Source organism: Sycon ciliatum, chromosome 1 (genome assembly GCF_964019385.1).
Source record: "Sycon ciliatum chromosome 1, ocSycCili1.1, whole genome shotgun sequence".
Taxonomy (NCBI): domain Eukaryota; kingdom Metazoa; phylum Porifera; class Calcarea; order Leucosolenida; family Sycettidae; genus Sycon; species Sycon ciliatum.
Genome location: NC_088643.1, coordinates 8743565 through 8769475, shown reverse-complemented (window position 1 = coordinate 8769475; position 25911 = coordinate 8743565). Strand labels below are relative to the sequence as shown.

The 25911-nt window shown below is 48.3% G+C and overlaps 1 protein-coding gene across 1 annotated transcript in view; it reads left to right on the top strand.

Annotated features, from left to right (window-relative positions):
- Positions 1-9008: 9008 nt before the first annotated feature.
- The window catches only part of LOC135812063 (sacsin-like), a 31955-nt gene continuing 15052 nt past the window's right edge, over positions 9009-25911 (top strand). Inside the window, exons 1-4 of the mRNA XM_065325392.1 lie at positions 9009-9160; positions 13421-13657; positions 15346-15604; positions 16321-24524. Of these exons, the coding sequence (XP_065181464.1) occupies positions 13541-13657; positions 15346-15604; positions 16321-24524 (8580 nt within the window). The 5' untranslated portion in view covers positions 9009-9160; positions 13421-13540. The remainder of the gene's footprint in view (positions 9161-13420; positions 13658-15345; positions 15605-16320; positions 24525-25911) is intronic.

Here is a 25911-nt window from a genome sequence, read left to right as displayed (position 1 = left end):
CTTACTGTGCCGCTCTTGGTCTTGCCTGCCGGGAAAGCGAGCGGCTCGAGAGAGAGAGAGAGATGTTTTCTGGCTCTGCTGCCTGTAGCGTTCCGAGTACTACACATGTATGCTGTACCTGTAGCTGTACATGTGCTTATCACTGCTTGACTTTACATGCATAAGCCCCCCCCAGAGTGTGCAACTCCTGGTACCCTTGCTATGGGGTTTGCCGACTGCGAAAACTCACATCACGTGGTGTAGTGTCGCAGTTGCACGTTTCCAGCCCGTTTTTAGCGAGCAGCGGAGTAATAAAAAAAAGGCGCTCTCTGACAGAACCTCACTACGCGTATGCAAATCCCCAGCATGATCATGGCAGATATTCGGATTGCACGCACGCTATCCTTCGTTCGCACGTAGTACGAAACATACCTGAGACACGTGATGTGAGTTTTCTCCGCCGGAGACCCCATACAGCAGAGTTGCACACTCTTAGGAGGTGATATCCTCTTGGTACTACCGTAAAGTACCGTTGATCCGCCCCCTCTCTAATTCCCGCCCCCTGTCGATTTTCTACCTGTGAAGCGACTTTGGCGTATACAACGAAAATACAATGTTGAACCGACGCATGCACTGCTGTACACAATATTTGCAAATCCAGGATGAAAATGTGCACAATCCAGCACATCGAGTCTGAACTTCTACGTTGTTGTACATCGTACTGCACTTGACAGCCTTGATCTAATTCCCGCCCCCTGCCGAAAACCCAGCTGGGAAGCGACATGGCGTGGGGGGGGGGGGGGGGATCAATGGTACTTTACGGTACTACTATAGCATCCATGCAGTTCCAACTTCTCTTGTTTTTCTTTTCGTAAAGTCAAACTGTTTTTCATGATTGGTGCCGCTACATGCCGGGTCAATTTCCCATGACGGCCCGTGAAGATGCATCAAGGTCATGAACATAGGCTAGTCACTGGCAATAGCTCGTTTCAGTAGCTACCGTATTTTCCGGAGTATAAGGCGCCACCCCCCCCCCCCCCATTTTTGGTCACGAGAACATGCATCTATTAGTACCCGTCACACCCCCTTTTTGGGTGAATTTTGAGTATTCAAACTTCAAAGTGCGGCTTATACATTGAGGGTATAACCCGAATCAGAGAGTTGTACCGGCTGAATATAAATCCCGACTGCGATAGCAGGAGGGATTTATAATTATGAGGGTACTGTGTCCCGACTACGAGGGTCATATCCTACTTATGCCAGGTACCCCTACGCGTTTCCAGAACAACGAACCTTATCTGGAGATCTCCTGCTCGTGCAGTATAAACATGTTAGACGAGCACTGGTTGGCTGAAAACAGGCCCTCCGTACCGCACCATGGTAGAATTCGGAAAATACGGTATACTGATCTGTCCTCACAGAATAACGCGGACAAATTCCTAAAATTATGCGCATAATTATGCGGGCGAAAACAGGCCATTATGCGGCAAATATGCGGGATTATGCGGCAAATATGCGGGTTAATGCGGTCATTATGCACGAGTTTTCTGTCACTGGTACAACTTTAGCGTGCAATAAGTCTCATGCAAGAATACAACTTTGTCGTACAAACTCATGAACCCATACGACTTTGTAGTGCATTTTCAAAAGCATGCACTATTTTCTTGTACATTTCTCTGAATAACGCGGGATTTATGCGAAATCTCACGAAAACGCGGATGATGGCCAATAACGCGGAAAATTGCGCATCCGCGGAATTGCGGTATCCTGTGGGGACAGACTGATTGAAACCGGCGTTCATATGCTGCAAAACAAGACCCCCTGCTTCAAGCTGCCTTACCAGGTATGAGTAGTTATGAACTTATTAACGTGAGAAAAAGGGGAAGGCGAGCGCGTTAGCACTACTGCCAGTACTGGGGACTTGCGCCTTCGTCAGCATCCATATGGCGAAACGTAGTCTACGTCGTGTGACAATCGTATTTGTTATTGCCGCTTGTTTATCCACCTGACCACAAGTACAGTAAAACCTGTCAAGGCGACCACTGGGATAAGGTGACTACCTGGACCACTGCAGCCAGGACCAAGGGATGCTATTTCCAGTCAAATGACACTGGATAAGGAGACCACCTGGTTCCAGAGACCATGTTTTGAAGGTCCCTTGAGCGGTCGTCTTAGACAGGTTTCACTGTACAGTGAACTCTGCCTAGGACAACCGCTCACGGGACCTTCAAACGTGGCCTCTGTTACCAGGTGGTCTCCGTATCCAGGTTCATTTGACTGGGGTTAGCATCCCTGGCGTTGGTCCTGGTTGCAGTGGTCGCCTTGACGGGTTTTACTGTGCAATTATTCTACATGATTGTACAAGCTAGCGTCGCAGGTGTACATGTAAATACCGTTGAAACCAATATGTAGTACATGTACGACGAGATAGTGCCTTCCAGTCTGTCTGACTTTGTGTTTGCGTAACCTCCCCTCTGTTTGCTTGTCAAGGCTTCGATAAAACATGAACTCTTAAGTTGGGTGGTTATTTGGCGCTCTCCATGTGAGCCGCGGCCGTCCTGTGCCGTGGTCCTAGGTCATCATCTTGTAGCTAACATTCTTAGTTCTGCTACGATGCTAGCTTGCTTTCGTTTTGAGCCCGCTCAAATTCCCCTTTCTCACGTTACATGACGTACATATAATACATGTACGTATTATGTAGTTCAGAACTTTTTGGACCCTTATATTAGGGCCGCTCACCCTTTCCCTGGCATAAGGGGATGGATGACGCATCTGCAGATGTTCCTGTTTCCGAAGCCCGGCTTGCTGGCAACTAGCTAACACGGGTAACGGATACAGACAGATAAACAGAGACTATCATGAATGGAGTTATGATTGTGTGCGGATTGTCAAGTATCACTTTCTTGTTCCTCACCAGCACCTTGCATGATAGCGCTACATGTAGACGCCGAGACCACCTGGGTCGGCTGAGCAGCAGGGCCCCGCCACCACTTTCCGCATTCGGGAGCCTAGTGGACTTAGTAAAAAAGACAACTGCGGAAAACATGTAAACCTTTGGGCGAGTACAATGATGTGTCTGAATAATTATTATAATACCATGTAGATCTACATGTATTTTCTAGCTAGGCTATTCATTCATTAGCCATCCACTGTCTGCTATCTCAACCCTACAGCCTCCCATTAGAATGGAACTCCCTTCAGACTACGTCTTTGGGAACAGCAGTCTAGCACATCTTGGATGCGCACTCCAACTTCTAAGCACATGTAGTTGATAACATAGGAGGGGAAGGTGAGCACAACCAAGACAAGCACGAGCTGAAAATCTCAGCTGTGAAGGACGTTGGCGGATGTCCATGCATGTCGCTGACGATACTGGTAAGACCTTTGGACAAACCACAATTCAAGGACGCAAAGCAGCATTCCACACAACTATTACTTGTGTGGCTCAAAGATGTGAGTAAAGGGGGAAGCTATACGAACAAGATTCATGCAAAACCGAACGCCTCAGTAAACCAGCACTGTTCTTGGACTATGACAATTTAGATGGACAATAAGCAGCGGTAACAAGCAGCAGTTTCACACGACGATCGTTTCGCCGTACATGTATAGATAAGGGCGGCTGCTCATCAGGTGACCGTGTGCAAGAAATGTCTGCATGGACATAGATGGAGAGCCAAGGATAAATTTATAGAAAACAAAAAGGACCAATGCAAGGAACTACAAGTTACAGTTATCGATTTTGACGGCATGTTACCTGGTTACAAGGTGAGGACGCATAGTGCTCCCGACTACAACCATAACCCGGTTGGCAGTGTCCCGGTCTTGCGACCATTTGAACCGGGAAAACCCAGGTTCGGACCAGGGAGTAATACAATACTACTCCCTGGTTCGGACCCTCTTTACTCAAGACCGGGACTCTGCCAACCGGGTTATGGTTGTAGTCAGTTACAGACTCAGTAAACAATCAGCCGAAGACTGACCTTCCAGGTTTTCAACCACCGGTAGTACCGGTACCACCACATGTACTTCGAAGTAATAACAGTTAGTACCGGTACTATTAGTCTCAGCTCAGGTAACCATGGTAACAGTCGTTGCGTCTGCAGTGCCAATGCCAATGGCAATGAATGGAAATGCATTCCAGAGCTGCAGTGCGTTTTTTTATAACAGACCATTGTCGATTTTGATTTTTTAGTTTGTTCTCATTCCAAATTTGAAATTTTTTCTTCACAGCTGCGTTTGTGTGGGTCTTGGATCGAAGAAAATTAAGTTTGGGAGTCGGAATAATAATAATTGTCAAAGTTAGATATTCGGCCGGGTTTCGGCTGGAAATCCGGTTTTAAATGGTTTTCAGTGGATTTTGATTTTTTAAACGGAAGTTTTAGCCAGGAAAGCTCATCACTTGCATGGTGCCCGGCATGGGTTCGAATCCAGTACAGTTGATCTTGATTCTTTTTTTTCTTTTCTTTTTCGGTATACCATGTATACTGTAGCACAGCGCATGCATGTACATGTACATGCACATGGCTGTGCAGTTGTGCACTGCTGTCTGCAGTTCTCCTAACCTTTGTAAATTGTAGGAAACCAGTGAGTCGTGGCTTTTTACGACTTATTGTGGCAAACTGTACTGAATAATTCAAATCCTGTATTGCAATTAGCTCAATAAATCAAAACATTCCAGCATGCATGTAGGAAACTTTCCTCGATCCCTGAAAGAATGCAGTGAAAATTCAAACACCACAACAAATCACAAAGGCAATTCACACAGCTCCCATAAAGAGACTAACAAAAAGGAAGCATGAGCAGTTTTACAAACACACACACACACAATGCAAATAGGTCACAATTGTGTCTGGTTCAACATCTGCGAATAGTAGAAGACCAGCGAGGAACGAAACGGCCCCAATAATTCCGTGTTTTGTGTTGCACTTGTGACGACAGTATTACACAGTGAACAGATGTGCTCGGACAGCCGACGACGTATATCATCGTTGGCGCCGGCCTCCAGTCACGAACACATCGGCGCAGTTTTTCACGAATCTGTCCCGTCCACCAGTATGCAGAACAATAACGCGCTTGCCTTTACCTGATGGTGCTTCATTTGGTTGCTTGCCTATACACTCCTGTCACCATTGTCGTACCACCTCCTAGTAACTGTGTGACGTGCATTGACCCACGTCTCATCCAGGTATGTCTCACAGGTAGCGATGCCGCCATGACACAATCCTGTGCTGTTCCATCATTATTTGTGTGATACCTCTGGTCTTGCCACACTGGAATCCCATGGAACGCAACATTTTCCAAGAGCTAGTTTTGCTCATGTCTGGAAAATCGTCGATGGTTTCTCTGCAGCGAGCAGGAACTTTGTCTAGTGTTGGGTCCTCCTTCGCAGCATAGAATCCGTAAATTACTTCTTATACAGTCCAAAGCAAATCCGTCAGGGTTGAGTGGTTTCATGGCACGAGTCTCACATCAGGGATTGTCACTCTCGTTGCCTTCATCACTGGAGACAGACAAGGCCAACCCCCCACGCTGGTTTTCGCCGTCAGCATCCCTGGTACATCTGTTCATGGTGGAAATGCTGACGCCACACGCAACAGCAGCATGACGAATGGAATACTTGGGACCAATTCGATGCCCAGCCATTGTTCTCCTCGTCTTCGCAAAAAATTGTAAAACAGACACCACCATGTACCATGGCCCGTTCGCGTTTTGTTATAATTATGTGGCATGTCGAAAGAACAAGTTACCACGAACGAAAAGACACTCGAGAAAAAGCAAAATAGGGCCACAGAGCAGTCAGCAACAAAATGATTCCTCCGGCCACGAGGCAAGGAGCTCGAAGGACACTCTGAACAAGATGGCGAAATGCCACGAGTCACACCTTGTTTTTCGAATTTCGCGCGCAGATTTTCGTGACGCAACTCGCATGACATTTTCTCAAAAGTGTCCTTGAGTACGTTCTCAAGGTTTTCAGAGTCTATTATAAAAAAACGCACTGTTTTTTGTAGAGCCTAGGACACTAACAACAATCATGATGTAGATCTACATCCTCCTCAGTACTGAGCCCGGCGGAAAGGCACGCGTCACGGGACCCGAAGAAGTGAAGCTTCGAATAGAACTACTACTAGGCACTTCAGGCGATTTTTTCAAAACGAGAAATACGCGTATTTCTTTTTTGTATCTGATTCAGATAGGTTTAGGAAGACTCCACAGAAAATTTGAAGCAAAAAGAATAACTTAGCACAGAGATATAGCCACCCAAAGTCGGAGAATTGAATAACGGCATTTTCAGTATTTCGACGGCACCAGCAGCATATCAGAAATTGGCAGAACTTGCTTCAGTGTCTATAGTGGCAAAATACCAGGCTCGCTGGAAGCAGGTCAAAATAACCAGATGAATGCAGAAACAGCATGGTTTGGAAAAACTTCGGATTTTTCATCCGTCCGGCAGCTCCGACGAAGATATCGGGTATGGTCACCATGGCAACTCCATAGCAACAGCATAGCAACTCCATCGCAACAGCATGAAAACAGTGCAGAGAAGCCTTCGGAAAAGCATAAGATGAGACTTTGAGGTAAGATAAAGTAACTACAATAATTCAGTGCCAGAAAACATTGTTGCTACATGTACAGTACTGACTTGGTGATGAGTACGGAAGAACAATGAGCCGAAGACTGAGCAAACTAGAATTTACCGGGTATTTGACGGAAAGAAATGACAAACTATTACAATAGAACATCGTCTGCAAATTTTTGGGACTACTGAAACTTCAGCAACTCCAGCATGAGAGATTTTGTGCATAGAGTGTGTGCTGGATTCTTGGTATAATATCACCGTCAATGCTTTTCTTGGTCGCTGGAAGCCACCTGCTGATCAGCTGACGATTTGTTCCGAGCAGGCCGTTTTGATGTCAGCTCTCTTGGTCCAGTCGCCGAAGTATATACTGTCCTACTCGTCGCCTGCAGGAGAGGACGACTGCTCCGATGCGACTCCAATAACACCTGGCAATATTTCTTCTTGCGCAGCCATGCGCATGGGCTCCGACGAACAAGGATTATTGCCGGGAGGACGCCTGTCGCGGTTCGCTTCCAATAACACCTCGCATTATTTCTCCTTGCGCAGCAATGCGCAAAGTGTCGGACGAACGAGGACAACTGATCCCGAAAGGAAATACGACGCTGAAGACGATGAGCTACATGGCAAATGCGTGCAACCAAGTGAAATGCCCGAAAAATCCTTGCCGATTTTACTCGAACTGTACGTGAGTTCAAAAAATTGCCGCATCATGACGTATGTGGGCTCAAACGAAAGCTGAGGGCCTCAGCTACATGCTGCGCCACACGAGAAGGCCCTGCGCAGCTTCCGTGCAGCTACAGATCGATCTATGCATGCGCCTTTCCTTGGTGCCACGCATGTACGCGATTCAGCGTTAGCACTTTTTGACAGGTCATGTCACGTGACTGAAGTGCCTACTACTACTACTATTATTTTTAGAAGGGTTGACTGTTGGGTTAGCTTCCTGGCTTTCAGCTGAGCTTGACTCCCTCACTGGCCTCAGCTCAGCCTGCCTCAGCCTCAGGACATGATCATGATCAGGGAGTCGTAAGTACATACGACTCCCTGATCATGCATGATGATCGTGTGCAAGGCTCCGGCCTTGCGACCTGACAAGTAGATAATCAAGCGCGAGCTAGCGAGGTACAGAGGGCTTGATGGCTGATCAAAGCCCAAGGGTCCAGCCCGAGGGCCGTAGGCCCAAGGGCTGGGCCCGAGGGCTTTGATCAGTCATCAAGCCCGACTGTACCTCGCTTGAATATGCTTCAGACGATCCCCAACATTTTTTTTGATTTTCAATCAAACTCGCTTCATTCTTTGGGTGATCTCGAGTGTGGACAATGTCGGCCTTTCGTTTGGGATTTCAGAGCAGCCTGAAGTCTAAAGTGCATGTCGTTTTCGTCCCGTTCGTAAGTTTCACACAGAGATTACAGCAAAGGGAAAGTAATGTAAAACCAAGAGTAAAACCTGTTTCGTGAGAAATTTCTCAGGACTCCGTGTCAAGAGCCAGACGTGGCTGAAGAGTCACGGAAGTATTTTCACTTCCACCATACACGCCTTGCTCACGCTGCATACTGCTGAGAGTTCTGCGGTGCTGGAGCTGGATTTCCAACTCCACAAGTTCTCAGGACTCCGTGTCAAGAGCCAGACGTGGCTGAAGAGTCACGGAAGTATTTTCACTTCCACCATACACGCCTTGCTCACGCTGCATACTGCTGAGAGTTCTGCGGTGCTGGAGCTGGATTTCCAACTCCACAAGTTCTCAGGACTCCGTGTCAAGAGCCAGACGTGGCTGAAGAGTCACGGAAGTATTTTCACTTCCACCATACACGCCTTGCTCACGCTGCATACTGCTGAGAGTTCTGCGGTGCTGGAGCTGGATTTCCAACTCCACAAGTTCTCAGGACTCCGTGTCAAGAGCCAGACGTGGCTGAAGAGTCACGGAAGTATTTTCACTTCCACCATACACGCCTTGCTCACGCTGCATACTGCTGAGAGTTCTGCGGTGCTGGAGCTGGATTTCCAACTCCACAAGTTGAGAGCCACCGCATCCCCGACCACCACCCCTATCGGTTTCTTGTTCTTATAGCCAGATCACCTTGAAAAGACTGAGATTGGGCATGATCAGGGCTTTGATGGTTTTGTCGTACAGTTGCCAATGGCAGCGGGCTTTGATGGTTTTCTCGTACAGGTTGTCAATGACAGCGGGCTTTGATGGAATATCAAAGCCCGCTCTCCGAGGCTGCTGATTGGTCGTAACCTAGCAAAGGGCACGTGGGTCGTTTGAAGATCTAGATAACCGGCGCCTGACGGCGGCGGCACCCCCCCCCCCCCACATCTCCGTGCGCATAAGCGGCATAACCATGATAACCGCAGTGCCAAAACTCTGTACTGTAGATCTACATCATCATTATCATGGCAGTCTGCATCAAGTACATGACCTGTATGACCTACCGGAGGAGATCATGCAGCCGAGAAGACCAGAGCTCTTTCAAGTCTTTGAGCCTTCCGGAGCCGAGAATCGGCGAGACGTTGCTTCAAAAGCGTTACGTCTGGGTTTTGTCTTTCGTGCGTCTTACGTTTCAGCGGTGGTCTTGGAGGTTCGCGTTGGATAGATCATAAGAAGTAAGTAACTGTTCGTTTGAATGTTGATCATGCGTCGTTCACGATAGTCGCAGAATTATGGTGACCTCGTGCGCAGTGCAATGTCGCTGCTTAGCGAATGGGGGTTGTGCTGAATGCTTCCACTTCAGTCTTCTGGGTCCGCACAGTAACCAATTATTATTATTACTACAGTAGTAGTACATGATGTAGCTGCTGTACATGTACTGTCATCAGCTATGTCGATCGCTTGTACCACTTGCACCACTGTAACAAGGCTCTTTTTCGGGCAAAATAAACACAATAATGTTATTGTGGCGATGAAGGAAATAATATTATTATTGAAGTTTCGTTCATGGCCATATGGGTACCCGGGTGAGTCGAGGAGAGTTTCGTTTTGAAAAATATTGATGGCATAAACATCGATTCATTCTCGCTGTAAAGTCAATAGTATTTTACACTCAGGTGGGTGGGTGGGGGAGGGTTGTAGCTAAACTTTTTCGTTCCGTGAAAATTATTGATAATACTTAATAGGGAGGTTTCGCTCTACGTAATTACGTATGAAAATCCGTATGTCGTACGCGCCGGGGAGCGAGGGCAACTTTCATACGTAAATCTCTCTACGGATTTCCGTAGGAAAGCTCTTTCCTACGTTGGGTCCTCCGTAGGACTTTGTGAAATATTTTTTCGCATTTTCCGCATTTGTCCATGGCAACGTTCAAGCCGCGCGAAACACAAGGTACACACACCGTACACCACGTGCAAAACAAAAATGGAAAATGCGGTTTCGGTTCACAGTGCATGCGGTGGGCGCATGCAGCCAACGCGTCTCCAAAGCAACAACGCATGTTTAGCAGTCGTGGAGAAATCACGTAGAGCGAAACCCAACAGCTCTGATTTTTACGTATGAATATTCCGTGCAGTTCCTACGTTATTTTCATACGGAATTCCGTAGAGCGAAACCTCCCTATTGCCGGCCGGATGTCCCCGGCCCCTAACGAAATTTTTTATGAAAAAAGGTTGATAAATATGGTGGTAAAGACACACCTGGCATTATGGCGGTAAACACACGCCTGCCCACACACGCTCTCTAGGCTGCAAAGTTCTGGCACAGAGCTCTCCTTCTCACCACCACCACCATCAGTTCGCGCCTGGCGCCTGGTCGATGCATGGCTGGCGGTATCCGGCATAGCAGGCTGGTACATCAAGTAGCGCATGGCACATAGATGATGACACAGCAACGAGGAAAAATGTGTCTTTACCACCATATTTATCAACCATAAGTACAGCTGCAGTGGTGTCTTCAAGTTCATTCTCCTGAGTCAAGCTCCGTATGAAGACATCCAAGAAGAAGATTGCCTGATGAGTCTAGCGGGGACGAAACGTACGTCGCAATCGAGCTATGTCGTTGCTGTGTCATCATCTATGTGCCATGCGCTACTTGATGTACCAGCCTGCTATGCCGGATACCGCCAGCCATGCATCGACCAGGCGCCAGGCGCGAACTGATGGTGGTGGTGGTGAGAAGGAGAGCTCTGTGCCAGAACTTTGCAGCCTAGAGAGCGTGTGTGGGCAGGCGTGTGTTTACCGCCATACTGCCATGTGTGTCTTTACCACCATATTTATCAACCATAAGTACAGCTGCAGTGGTGTCTTCAAGTTCATTCTCCTGAAAAAAGGTTAGCGAATATTTGTAAATCGAACTCGGATGGAGCGCCAAGGATTAAAATTAGAAAGAGAGGACGAAAGGTTCAAAAGTCGGGGCCAACAAAGGGCAATAGCAAGTAGTGTTACACAACGTACATTTCGCCGTATAGATTCTGACTCAGTTCCCCTTTCTTACGTGAGTTCCTAACTTAGAACCTTCAAGTTGGAAGGCAGTGGTTGGTTTGCGCATTCCGAGACGTGATGCTGCTAAGCATCAGGGCACAGGAGTCGTTGAATGGCAGTAAAACACACACAAAACACAGTAGACTCGCCCTCTACACCATGCTACACGCCGCCTGTCGAAAATTGCGTGTGAACGGTAAAATCATGTCTAGCATCTCATCAGTCAGTGTTGTGTTAATCGTTGCACGTTCTGACTCATCAGCATCATGCTTACTTCAAAGTATATTTGTTAGTGTTGGACGAAAAAACCCGCATAATTTGTAAACCCGTTGGTCCTCTCTTTTTAATATTCGTAGACCGTGAACTTGCGTGTGAACATTTTCGTAGTAGGTCGACGTGGCGCGCGGGTACAACAAGAGTCAAGGCAGGGAATTGTAAAATATCAGTAGTTTTGTACTCTACGAGACGAAAAACAGTTTCGTAGATCTGCCCTGTTTCGGTCGCGTTTGGGCGAATCTTCGTAGCAACTGTCGTTGCTTGGCCCCGGACGGTCAAGATGTTACGGATATTTGTTGTGCGTAACCTCTCCAATATGAGTCATGCTCAAATGAAGATTACATCCAGAATGTGTGGTAATACAATTATTACATGAACGTGCTATGCAGGATGACCAAGGGAGATTGCTAGCCAGGCAAGCAGCACTCCGATACCACCAGCAATGCGGAGCGCGTCAACGTTACTGTGTGAGGGCGACCACGGTGTCCTCTGAGGCACGCAATGGTCGAGCGAGCCAAGCCGACACCTGGCATAAGCCATTATGACAAAATACGGCTCTTTCCACTTCTTGCAAAGCATAGCGGCGATGCGCTTGCAGAAAGCAGTAGTTGCCTTTCCCTGCCCTCCAGTGGCACAAACACAGCATGTTCAACTTCTCGCTCCTCGTAGTGTCGACGCTTCTACCCTGCATGTTTGCCATATGTAGTGGAGAGAGAGAGTGAGCCAGATTTGAGCTAGCCGAAAGGTTGAACACCCGAACTGCATCAAAATAGGTTCGCTCAAACCGGCCACTCCGCTGGGCGCAATATCAAGGCGGGCGCCGTCCTCTCGGATTGCAGTGCGGTGGCGAAACCGCTCTCCGGACAATGGCTGCAGACCAGGCTCCACCACAACGTTGTAGGCCACCTCATCCAGGAGCCTGGAAGGGAGCCTGGCAGTGACATCCCGCAGGCCATTGTGTCTAATTGCAGGAAAACCTCCGGTCGGGGTGGATAGGACATGCGGTAGGAAGAAGGCCATGCTACAGATACATTGCTGAGGACGCGTCTGTGTCCAACCATGGCGAACAAAGACGCCATCGCGAAAGGCCTGCGTGTGCGGCATCAGGCCATGACACTTGATTAGGCGGCATGTGAGCCAGCTAGACGATCCCTTTTCGGCAGCGAGGTCGGGATCACTGTAACTCTATTATGCCTACATAGTGTACACTGTACTAGTACACTGTACATAGTACACTGTACATAGTACACTGTACATAGTACACTGTACATAGTACACTGTACTAGTACAGTGAACCTGTAACTAACAATCACCTCTGGTTCCGAAAAAGCGGTCTTTAGTGGCAGGTGGTCTTTAGTTGGAGGTTTGCATCGTGTTGCCATAATATGGATTACGATATGTCAAAAATCCCACAATGCAGCTAATACAATTCCCCACCACTTTCCGCGGCAATGCCATTTTTATCACAGATCACACAACCGGCTAATTAGAGGGAAAGGGTACTGTTTTATTGCTGATATCTAATCATTGATAGAAACACAACCAATCGACAACCAATGGACACCGATTCGTTTCGACAGAAACTTTTTTTCTCCAGAATTCATCAGTTAGTACTTCTTGCCACTTGTTGTTCTTCGCACCATTTTGCTGCCTCCCGCCTTGCAACAGCTTTTTCACACTTGTAGTAGCTTTATTTTCTGCTACCATGAGCTGCTTCGTTCATTCTGTACCATCTACCAAAAGTAGTCACTGATGAATTCTGGAGAAAATGTTTCTGTCAAAACAAATCGGTGTCTGTTCGTTATCGATTGGCTGTGTTTCTATCAATGACTGCTATATTGTCTCCGCCTAGGATACCTTGTAATTATTAGTTGCTACGTCTGAAGCCACGAGCCAAGCGTTCCCTAGGCCCTATGGAAGTGCGGCTTGATGCTGGGCTTCTAATTTGTTATAGAAATCACTAAGTTTATCACCATCCATTGCCACAGTGGCCAAGCCATGCTGCACTGCGGTGTTTAACTGTGCGACTGGGGTATGCGATTACACTTCGGCAGAACAGCTCAGTCTTCGCTTCTCCTTCGAGCAGTAACATCGACCTGAGAGCGCTTTCGATGCGCTGTCAAAAAATTTTCCTCAGTTTCCACTACATTTCTTGTGTGTTAATTTCCTGCATGACAGAACGCTTGCGCTGGATTGGGAATTATCAACGTGAACAATGACATCAATGGCGGCCTGGAGCTGTACAAGCATTGACTAAGCCAACAACAAGACGCGTGCCTACACACTTGTTGGGGCACAATGTCTGCCAGCGGCGGTAGCTGTCACGGAACTTACGCATCGGTCAAACCACCGCCGCTGATTACGTTCATCAAGAATGTTCTGAAAGACTACCCGGATGGTGGCCAAACCTTGAAGGTAAACAACATGATGGTAGCATCCATGGGAAGGCCATGGGCGCCCTCTGAACCGGCCCCAAACAGATGCACAGATGCACACACACACATACCCCCCTCCCCCCCCCCCCCACACACCATGTACACACACCTCAGACCTCAGACATGCCCATCGCGGAAGCGATGATAGCGAACAGCTATGTTAGACATAGCAACTTGTGCTGGGATTACACCATTTAACAGCTTGCAAGGCTGATACACACACACACACACACACACACACACACACACACACACACACACACACACACACACACACACACACCGCCACGCGTGCATGTGATTTTGAATTATCACTGGATAACTTTGGTATTCTTGGGATCGTAATTTCCATTCAACTTACTTCATCTTCACAATATTGGGTTTTTGGAAAGCTCTCCTCAAGAGGAAGATAATGGAGTCTTGAGTGATGGCAAAGACACCACAATGTCCTGTGCTGGCCAGCTGCGAAATTGCAAGCATGTTGCAAGCACGAACAATTTCGTTCTGCACTGGCGACCTCATATTCTTTGATCGCTGAGTTTCGAATTTTTCCCAGTATACCCTTAACTGGAAACCTGTGCAAAATTGAGAGAATCTACACAACAAAAAGTGTCTCAATCCCACACACTTGCGGACTAGCTCTACACAATATTTTAATGTCAATTTGCCGCTGAGCAATTGCCAAGCGATTAATCTTGAGATTTTGATCTTAGCTTTTCGGCGATAATCTTATACAGCTAAGAGTTTTTTCTTCGACCTAGACCCTTCGATTGGGAATTTGATTGAGATATTTTCCAGAGTTACTGACTGTATTGAACAGCACCAACATGCATCGGCGTTCAGCCGGACAAGCATAGTGGCTGCAATGGTTCACGATTAATGTGTGAATCACAAAAACGTTGTTCAATGGCCCAGTCTCTCTACTGAATACGGGAAAAAATTGTGAGGGGGACTGAAATTTAGTCTCGGCTGGACAGCCAAGGAAAATAAATTTAAAAGAAAGGACTAAAATGTCACATGTTATCCGTAGTTTGTGTCCAGCACTAACAGTTATAAGCAAGTCATCAGGTCGTTGAATGTCAGTATCACGTCAGTCAGTATTGTGCTAGCTGTTGCACCTTCTGACTACACAACATCTTGCTTATACATTGTAACTGTTAGTGTTGGACACAAACTACGGATAACATGCCACATTTTGGTCCTTTCTTTTAAATTTAGTACACTTATGTCTCGCTTATCCGAGCAGCGCACCCATTACGGCATCAAGACTGAAGTTCAGCCCTCACCAACGCTGTACAAAACGTGCGCCTACGGGTAGCGCCGCCAGCCACCATGTTTTCAAAATGGAGGTCGACGCTTTTGAAATCCGTATAGACGATGGTGAGGGCTGATGTTGTAAGAAAATGCGATTCATGTTGAATCATTCCAAAAATTGCGCAGACGAGTAACTACGTAATCCACAGAAAAAGCCACATATGGAAAATTCAAGATGATGATGCAACCCAGTGTCCTGAAAGCGTTCAGACGTTTTCCGAAATCAACTCATTTTGTTAGGTACTTGAACTTGTGTAATGCACCTTGCAAATAATGACCCTCGGTCATGCATGAGAAAAGTGGATTTTTCACGAGGTTAACTGTACCTTTCTTTCCCACTGTGTCTGTATACAGGAACTGCTTCAGAATGCAAATGACGCCGGCGCAACGCGTGTTCAGTTCCTACTTAACTGCGAACAGTACAGTGATGGTGATCTGATTCACGCCAACATGGCACCGCTGCAAGGCCCTGCACTCTACGAGTACAACGATGGCGTGTTTCGCAAGGGCGACTGGAAAGGGATCTGTCGCCCGTCACGCAGCAAGAAGAAAAAGGATGTGATGAAAGTCGGACGCTTTGGCATCGGCTTCAACTCAGTTTACCATCTGACCGGTAAGGCACTTAGTTCCCTTGCAATTGTGGATTAAACATCACTTCTTGCTGGAATAAGACCTGTGGACCCTGATACCCATATACAATACTCGCCAGAAAAACCCAGCCAATGCTGCACATGGTAGTCGACTACGATGCATGCAGCATTGGCCGGATTGTTTTGGCAAATATTGTACCTTGAGCTGGCCAGGAGACAGTCACAACGCACTATTGTGTGCTCTGTGATGGGTGTAGGGTGTGGTTCGTGACAGCATGTAGCTGGTGTTTGTAAATTTTGGGGAAACCCCCTTCCACCTCCTTGGTAGCTAGGACAGCCAGCACTCGTGGTAGTTGTGATCACGGCTGTCTGATGACGGCCTACTTGTCTTACGCTCAAAATTATAAGCTTCCCATTGCGTTTGGTCTTACATGTAGGCGTGCACGACGCAGAAGTTACTCGAATTACAGTACTTCTGGTTACTGTAGCTCAAGGGCTGTAGTATTTCACCGTTAACTTGGAATATTGAAATTAGTGGCAGTACTTTCCAAGTGTTGCCAGAAAACGTGTATGAGTGCCTTCAGCCTTGAAGCATTCTTGCTCAAGTGCATATTTTTGAAGCACTGCCCTGTGAGAATGGTCCGTGGACCCTCCGTCAATGAACAGACAGTATGCATGTCCCAGGCGTCACTGACAAGATTTTCTTTCCCTCACTTCTGTTTCCTGTGTCCCGGTGCAGATGTTCCAGCCATCCTGAGTGGAACGTCCGTCGGCTTCATTGACCCAATCCTTTGCCACATCAGAGACCCTTCTAGTACTGACACTGACAGCGATGATGATGATGATGATTCAGACGACGACCAGACCAATGCCACTAGTGCCAAGCGTCGTGGTATGCAAGAACTGGTCAAATTCCCAGTGCAAGGGTTTGCAGGATCATTCCCTGGCCAGGCATCGACATTCAATGTTCTGCAGCATCAACTCACTCCCTGTGAAGAGAGTTTCACCGGAACCCTGTTTCGTTTCCCCCTGCGCCAGGACCAAGACTCACGACTATCCAAGACCATCTACTGTGAAGAGGACGTAGAGAAGAAGTTGTTCGCTTCTTTCCAGAAGGAGGCTGACATAATGCTACTCTTCTTGGCGAATATCCGCAGCCTTGAGCTGTTCAAACAGCCACGCTCCAGTGCTGCTAAGCGTATCCTGCATGTCACCTATACATGTATTGGAGAAACTGACTCTGGCACTGAAATGAGCCAGCGATTACGCAACGCGATAAAGTCCGAGACACTCACAACGCTGGAAAGTCGTATGTGTGTCGCACTTCACTCCAGCAATGATGCTGCAACAGCTCGAGATTGGCTTGTGCGGCACACAGTTGGCTCGAACGATGACAAGATTTGGGAGATCGCAGGCAAGCAGAATCTTCACCCATGGGTTGGCATTGCAGCACCAATCCAGGATGATGCTGATCGGTCCAAGCGCTGGCTGACAACGAGATACGAGAACAACTGCGGGGGCAAAGTGTTCTGTTTCCTGCCGATCACGCCAATCGAGACTGGTCTGCCCGTTCACGTGCACGGCTATTTTGCAGTTACCAGCGACCGACGCTCTGTCAAGTGGCCGTGCGCGGACAATGAGTCGGTCGAAGCCAAATGGAATATGCAACTTGTGCAATCCTGCCTCAGCCCAGCCTATGTGGACACACTGAAGCGTTTGACAGACGACTGTCGTTTCACTGTACCTGACACGATCCAGCCTTGTGCAGGTGATGACGACGATGACAAGCCGGTGTGCCGTGCGTACTATGCATGGCCCGACATTACACGGGTGGAACGAAGTGAAAACTCACCCTGGATGTTCATGGTGCAGTGCATGCTGCCGCTCCTGTTTGAAGAGAAGCTCCTGTGGTCATGGGCAAGAGGTGGCTCCTGGCTGGCAGTCAAGGATGCCTGGATCATGGAAGCCACGTGCAATCAGGCCATGCAAGCAGCTGCTGTGCAACCCGAACACAACAGAATCGTCACGGACAGTGTTACCCAAGCTGTATACGCCTTTCTCCTGGCCATGAACGAACCAGTAGTTCTTCTGCCACCAAGCGTCATGGCAACGCTAAGCAGCACCTCAGACGACGCTTTGAAGCAGACACTGGCAAGGCGCACTATCCGACCCGCTTCTCTTCGGCAAATCATCCGCATCCTGCAGGAATCTAGCCCAGCATGCCAACAGTACATGCAAGGCAAGCGAGATGTTGCCAGTGCTATCACTAGCTTCATCCTGGCCGACTACAAAGTGGATGCTAAGCTGTCACAGCAGGATGCCGCCAGGATAATGAAGGACGTTGAGCTGCTAGCCGTCTTTCCCACACTGCACAAGACAACGGTGCGTTCTCTTAATGACGGCTCGCCAATATACGCAACCGAGACTGCCAAACTTGTCCAGATTCTACCCGGCCTGGATGGTGCAATGCTGGACACAGCATCATTGGCAAAAGTTGATCATGGCACTGCGGCTACTATTGTCCACCTTGCTAAATCCCTAGGCAGCAGCCATCCAACGTTTCAGATGCTGCGCGATGACCACGTGCCGCAACTTCTCGTGCAGTCCATTCAGACATGGTGTCCGGCATTCCAACGTGGCCACACAACAAGTATAGCTTGGTCCGCCGATGGTGCAGCAAACTACCCACCGCTAGCATGGTTGGAGAATGTGTGGAGTTGGTGCAGGGATCCCAGCCTGACGAAGAATTACCTTGACCAACTTGAAGGCTTGCCTCTCATACCGGCAGTTGATGGTCCAGACTCTGACCGTCTGCTCTGTCTTTGCAAGCAGTCAACAATTGTCAGTGCAGGAGACAGAATGGAGGACACCGTCAAGGAGCTGCTAACAGTGGCAGGGTGCACTGTCATCCCCAGACCACCGAAGTTTGTTCACCGCGCTGGAATCATTGGACAATACATTCTACCTTTCCAACCCACTGCTGTCGTAATTGCCCTTGTCAACGTGGTGAGGTCTTCATCTGTGGAGGAGGTGAATCGCCGTGTAGCCTCACTGTCTATCCATGCCTCGCAAGACCTTCTTGCATTCCTGGCAACAGTTTCACCTAACGAATTCACTTCAGATCAGAAGGAATTGCTACGGAAATTGCAGATCTACGTATGCCACTCGTCTGGCCACACCATGGATCTTGTTAGCAGTGGTAAGCGGCACCCTCTTCTACCAAGAAACGTGCCACAAGCTGTGCTAAGTCTAAAGTTGCCAGTGGAGTTTGTGCGGCCTACACCAGACGGCAAAGAAGAGAGCCTGCTGGAGTCACTTTCATGTCCCCAGCTTACGTGTGACGAGTTACTGGTTACATGGCTTCTTCCAACAGTTACCTGGCCAGTGAATATCACCATCCTCAACTTTGCCATGGAACTGATTGTGACATCAAAACTGAAGAAGGAATCTCTGCAGAGGATCAGAACAATGGCATTTGTTCCCTGCTCACCATCTCGCTACTCACTGGCAAGACCAACCGATCTTGTTGATCCGGAGGACGTCCTGGCACAGCTGTATGACGATAGTGAACACTGCTTTCCACACGTACCTGAGGGCATCAATAAAGACAACTGGCTTCCTGGACTGAGAATGGTTGGCCTCAGGAAGGAGGCTGAGCTTACAGCTGAAACCAGGGTGGAAGTACTGAAGGACAGGGTATCCAGTGTATCTCGCATCATGACTGGGTCAGCGGGTCAAGAAGCTGCCAAGAAGAGAACCGTGAATATCATCAAGTTCATCTCGAGATTGGACTTGGTGGCATCGTGCGGGCAATACATACAAGAAGAAGCACGCTGCTTTATGGCACAGCAACGTCCTCCATCCGATGACTACCCGGCCATGCTACCGTGGTGTGGAGACGACAACAACAAGCTGTACACACCCGAGCAGCTAGTCGCCATGCCTGATAGAAAGCAAGCAACTCTCCTGGTTGGAAGCAGTGCTTTGCTGCTTGATGTTGATCTGTTCAAGGCCATTGGTAGTGACGAGAAGGATCTACTGGGATTCGGCTTGCAAACGGTTCCAGATCTACACAATGTTGCTATTCAGCATCTGCTAGGGCTGGTTGAAACATTGGAATCACAGCCCCAGGAAAGTGTGCTGAGTGAGAGCATGCGGCGCTACTATGATCAGAGCTGTTTTGAAGTGTACCGGTACTTGAAGGCATTTCACGACAGAGATGAAAGCAAGAGTAAGAGCATCGTGGAACAATACTTGACTGGCCGTGACTGGGTGTGGTTGAATACTCGCGAGCAGTGCCGGTTTGTGTCACCGCACAGATTGTTGTATGACCTACCCAAGGGTATACGGCCAGAGTACATACAACCATACCGCTACCAGATGAGTGACGAATGCAAGGTACCAGTGTTCCAGTCATTCTTCAAGGCATTTGGAAGCTCCGCTTGCCTGGATGAGAAAGGCTTGGTGGATATTCTGCATGAAGTGCGCGATGATGTTCCTGCTGGTGAACGAATGTCTGACCGTCAACTTCAACTGGTGCTGGATATCATCAGACATCCATCTATGATGTCTGATTATGATGATCAGGCTGCTGAGAGAAGTCTTTTACTGCCCACGTCAAATTCAACTCTGGTTGATGCAGAACACTGCAGGTTTTGTGACTGTAGCTTCTTGCTCTGCCCAAAAGGACAGTTTGAATATACCACTGTCTCTCGATTCCATTTGCTGCATCCAGATCTGGATGAATCCATCGCCAAAAGATACAACATTGACGCCCTCAGCCTTCACATTCTACCGTCAGACTCGTTGACCTGCACAGTGAATGAAAAGCCTGTGCTGTATTTTGATGAAATTGCCAGCATTCACGAATCAGACTCAGAGATTAAGGCAAGCGAGGAGCTGTTCTTCAAGGAGATGCTTCAAAATGCTGAGGATGCTGGCGCTACGCAAGTGCTATTCACCTTGGACTGCCGTCGTATTCCAGATGTTCGTAAAAGAACACTGCTGAGTGAGGAGTTGAAGCAGTGGCAAGCTCCCACTCTATGGCTCCATAACAATGCTGAGTTTACCGCAAAAGACTTGGACAACATCTGCCAGCTCGAAACAACAGCAAAGCAATCAAATCCATCCCTAATCGGCCACAAAGGACTTGGCTTCAGCTGTGCCTATCACCTGACAGATGTGCCTAGCCTTGTCAGCCAAGAGCATATTATCTTCTTTGATCCTGCGGGCAAGAACTTTGGTGTAAGATCTACTCTTCATCAGCCAGTAGTGCTGGTCGATTTCATCAAGCATCAGGAAGGTGTCAGCATATTCGCTGACCAGTTCTCCACGTATCATGGAATTGGTGGATGCAAGGTGCTCTCTCCGAATGCGTGCAAGTACCCTGGTACACTGTTCCGGTTTCCGCTGCGGAGCAAACCAAGTGAGATTTCCAGCCACTGTCCAAGCACAGTCATGCTTCGTGATAAATTGGCTGAGCTTGCTAAAAGCATGGATCAGCTGCTCGTCTTTCTGCAGCACATCAAGGAAGTCACTATTGACGTGATCCATGAGAATGGCAACCAAGAGCTTTTGTGTCACTGGCAAGCTGAGGTCAGTCAGCACATTGCTGGTGACCCACTGGCGGACAGGTTGCTCTTCAGCACAACACAGGGATGCGACAACAGCTGGAATAGAATGTGTGAGAACATGGTGGCTATGAGCAGGAAAGGCGAAGTGCTTCCCTTCACCGTGTACAAGCTAATCATGACAGACAAGACTCACAACATCACCAGCAACTGGCTTGTGGTTGGAATGTTTGGTGGCACTGCAAGTTTAAAATCAGCAGAGAAGTTGGAAGTGGAGACTGGCATTGCTCGCGTGCCCTGGGTAATGCTTGCCGCACGATTCAATGGCAGACCACCTTGCATTCAGCCAGTTTACGGAGAACTTCATAGGGCTCTTGCAACGTCTATTAGCACACGCCTTCCGCTGCATATTAGTGCCTTCTTTCAGCTGTCAGCGACAGGACCAAGCTTAGAGGAACATCGTGCTGCTGGACAGTGGAATGCTAGCCTTCTAGAGAATGATGTTCCAAAGGCGTATTCTCGTTTGGTGTCTGGCCTGAAGGAACTCATTGAGCGAGAACATACGAAGATGACAGATGATGTGGCACGCACAGTGTATTCTGTGCTCCCCCTTACTACGCTTGAAGGCAATCCGTGGACAGATCTGCAACGCAATGTACTTAAGGAGGTCACTTCCAACATCCCATTCCTGTGGACAAGCGTTGGGCACGGCCAGTGGGTTAAATTGACTTCTGCTACCATCCTAGATCGGCAGTTGTTCCACGATCAACGCTTAGCAGGCTTTGTGAAGGATGTTTTGGTGACCATTGGTGACAGTTATGTGGGCGACAGCACTGGTGATGCTAATGAAGACTTGCTCAGCAGAATATTAGATCTATCTGGTCGAAAGAGTTGTGCACTCACATGTCAGAGCTTCTTCCGTGACAAGTTCATGAGTAACCTGCCTAGTCTGACTGATGAGCAAGTGGACAACGGGCTCAAGATGCTTATTAGACTCGGGCGAGACCAGCCAGACACATGCAGCTGGAGTGTCCAACTTCTGAAAGTCAATAAGTGTGTTCGATCTCAAGCTGGACAGCTCTGCTTCCCAGAGGAGTTGATTGACCCGTACACCATAGACAAACGCATCAGGTCCGTCTCTAAAAATTGTCCCAGCATGCGGCCATCGGACACATTACGGGACATCAGCGGATTTCTAACCGAGAAGAAGCTTTTGCTTTCAGCGGTCGAAAACCTGCCTGTCAGCTTATTACTTCAAGCAGCTAAGTACCTGGCAGAGTCTTCTACCGATAGTTTGGATAAGCAAGCTGTAACTTATCTGTGCGGCATCATAGCTGAAAGGATCAGGGAAAATCTACCTGGAAATCAGTTTTTACAAGACCTGCGCACGGTGCCATTTCTACCAGTTATGCAAAGGCCCGGTGACTGGCACTTACCATGGAAGGCTGAAGAACCTCCTGTCTTTGTTGCTAGCATTGCCGATCTAGTGCCGAAGTGTCAAAGGGCAGTTGGTTCAGTGGCACTTCTTGTGGACATTGATCCTGATGTAGAATGCTCTTGGCTTTTCAGTCAATGCTCCCTGGACACGGATTCTCCTCCGTCGCTGGAAGACATGAAACAACAGATCCAAGTACTGACTGCTATTGCTGCGGAGATTCCAGCGCATGATAATCAGCGGAAGAGTCTGGAGGTGCTAGAAGTACTACTAAATGTTGGTCGCTGCATGGACCGTATCTATGGATTCATGAAGCAGCATATGGACAGCAATATCTATCAGTTTGATGCATCTGGATTTGGTGACATGACTTGCATTTGGAGTGATCAACACGCCGTGTTTAAGCCTCCCTGTGAAGCTGCAATGTCTGCACCTGAGGGTTACCCAGACCTCATGCCATTCCGATTAATTGTTGATCAGGGACATAAACACACCGATGTCTTCAGCCGCCTGGGTGTCAAGGTCACACTGGATTTGACTGATCTGCATGCAATTCTGTCCAGCCTCCATGCCAGCTATCAGGACGAGAAAGGACAGAGAACGCCGTTGTCCGAAGAGCATCGTGATCTAGCCATCAAGTTGATTGAGGTGCTGCACAAGTTGAACGCACTAACATTTGTGCCTGGTGGTGAACTGCTCCTTCCCACCATGAAGGGACTGATGCTGCCAGCAATTGAGTGCACCTACATTGACAGAGAGGAGTTTTCCGATCTGCTGCAGGGGACTGGTAGCTGGACCGAGCTATGGGACAACATTGTGCACAGCAGACTGGCCACTATTGCTCACGACCTAGGAGCTGAATCTCTCAGTACAAGAATGCTGCCATCAGAAAGCATGGAGTATGAAACGGATGATTTGGAATTTGAAAGCGTCGCATACGGTCAGGACTTGACGGATCGTCTTGCCCAAATCTTGGAAGACTACCCTGCTGATGAAACGATTGTGAAAGAGCTCGTACAGAATGCTGATGATGCTGGTGCTGAGAGCGTGAAGTTTGTTCTTGATTGGCGTGATTGGAGACAAGGGACTGGCGCTTTGCTGAACAAGGAGATGAGAGAATGGCAAGGACCAGCCTTGTTAGTATACAATGATGCTGCGTTCACGGACAGGGATTTACACAACATTATGAAACTTGGTGGTGCAACCAAGAAGGACGATCCTGGGAAGATCGGCCGATTCGGCCTGGGTTTCAGTTCTGTATATCATTTGACCGATCTTCCTAGCTTTGTTAGTGGCAACTACATAGTTTTCTTTGACCCGCACACAAAGTATCTCGGCCCTCACCGTGTCAGCAAAGTCTCGCCAGCAATGAAGATCAATTTTGTGGACAATGCCAAAGGTCTGGAACCGTTCTCTGAACAGTTCAAGCCCTACCAGAACATATTTGGTTGCAACATGAACGACGCGTACGAAGGCACACTGTTCCGTCTGCCACTGCGCAATCCGAACACGGAAAGCAAAATCTGCGGCAATCCTGTGAACATCCAGGACGTGTTCAAGGAGTGCTGGGGCAAGCTCTCTGACATGATGCTATACTTGCAGTGCGTGCGACAGATACAGGTCTATGAGATCCGCTCAGAGGACTTTGAGCCAACGCTGCTCTTTGCTGGTCAGTCTAACATATGCAGTGACGACAGGAAAGAGGCAGAATGGGCTAAGCAGGGTCTCCGCAAGCTACATGAACTGCACAGTGACAGTCTTCACGAATACATTGCCACTCAACATCCGACCAAGTCAGGATGGCACACTGGACGGATACGAGTGAGCTCATCAATGACATCGGATGGGCTGAAATTCTTCAACATGTCTGCTTCTCATGGCTCGGCAGCAGCACAGGACTGGTTGCTCTGTGCAGGACTTGGCACAGCAGAGTCAAAGGTAAGCCTAACTTGAGTAGCAGCCACACAGTCTGGGCCATCATGTATTCTGGCATACTTATATATTACTGAAGCAGACACATACCGCATAGTCACTGATTCAGTACCGTGTCTTCTTCCAGATTATGTGCACATGCCAGCATTTTAGCAACACAGTGAGAAAAAAGAGATTTGGAACATCACTTCTCGGAGGCAAAATGCGCAAACCCACTGTGAAAGTTCATTACAGTAGAGTGCCAATTATCAGCTCCCCTCAGGCGCGCCGTCTCCGGGGGGTTCGGATGAGAAGAATGTTTGGATAAGGGAGCAGTTACACATCGATCTAAAACTAGCGTTGTACATTTTGACATTTTGACTGTTGTAATACATCTTGAGGGAAAGAGGAATGGCGGATGGCAAAGCCGGTTGGATCGAGAGCTGGTACTGCCGAGGACATGAAACACCAAATGGTTCTGGCATCGCAGACATTTGGCCGGATGCAAAGCCTTCTACAGTCATCAGGGTCTCCCTAACGTTGAAGCTGAGGCTGTACAATTGCTACGTTCTAAGCATTTTGCTTTACAACTGCGCTACCTGGGGCCTCACTGAGGCACTCAGAACGTCTCTGGACGTTTGCCACCGCCGTCACCTCCGCTCGCTACTCCGTATAAAGTATCTGAATATAATCAAAAACACGGAACTCTACAACCGCTGACGCACCCGGCCCATCTCCAAGGAGATCGCGGCGAGGCGATGGAGCTTCTTGGGGCATGTGCTCCGGATGCCATCAGGGGCGCCGCCACAGGTCGCTCTCGATTTTGCTGCTTCTGGTGCCTTGCGGGGAAGGAGAGGCAGACCAATAACACCACTGCTAACCACTCTCTCACTGGATTATCGGGAGAAGTTGGGGCTTGTGCTTCTGTCGCGACCTGGCCTAGCCCAGCTTCGGAAGGTGGCACATGATAAATGCCGATGGAATTCATTGCGAAACAGCACTGCTAATTAGCCTGGCTATAATGATACGCCTACCCCTGACATGCTTGCCCGCCTACTCGTGTGCACGCATGCATTCTTGCCGGAACTATCTACCTGTGGCGACAATAATTTTTTCATGGACTGATCTTCTTTTTTAGTGTTTGCACACTCTTGGCTGCTGCTGTGGCATTTTGTATTTTCGTACTGCTGCGCTCTGTACGGCTGCACTAGCCGTATTAAAGGGGCACCCCGGGAATTTTTGGTGGTGTGTTCTCTTCATGGGGGCCTTATATGGCCCCCAAGGAATGGGGAATCGCGAAAACTAGACCCAAAAAGTCGATATATGAAGCCAGGGAGGGCCAAGTTTGTCTCCTCTTTTGATGGTTTTGATGACGTCACGTGTGATTAGTATTCAAATTCTCTGCATTTGAAGA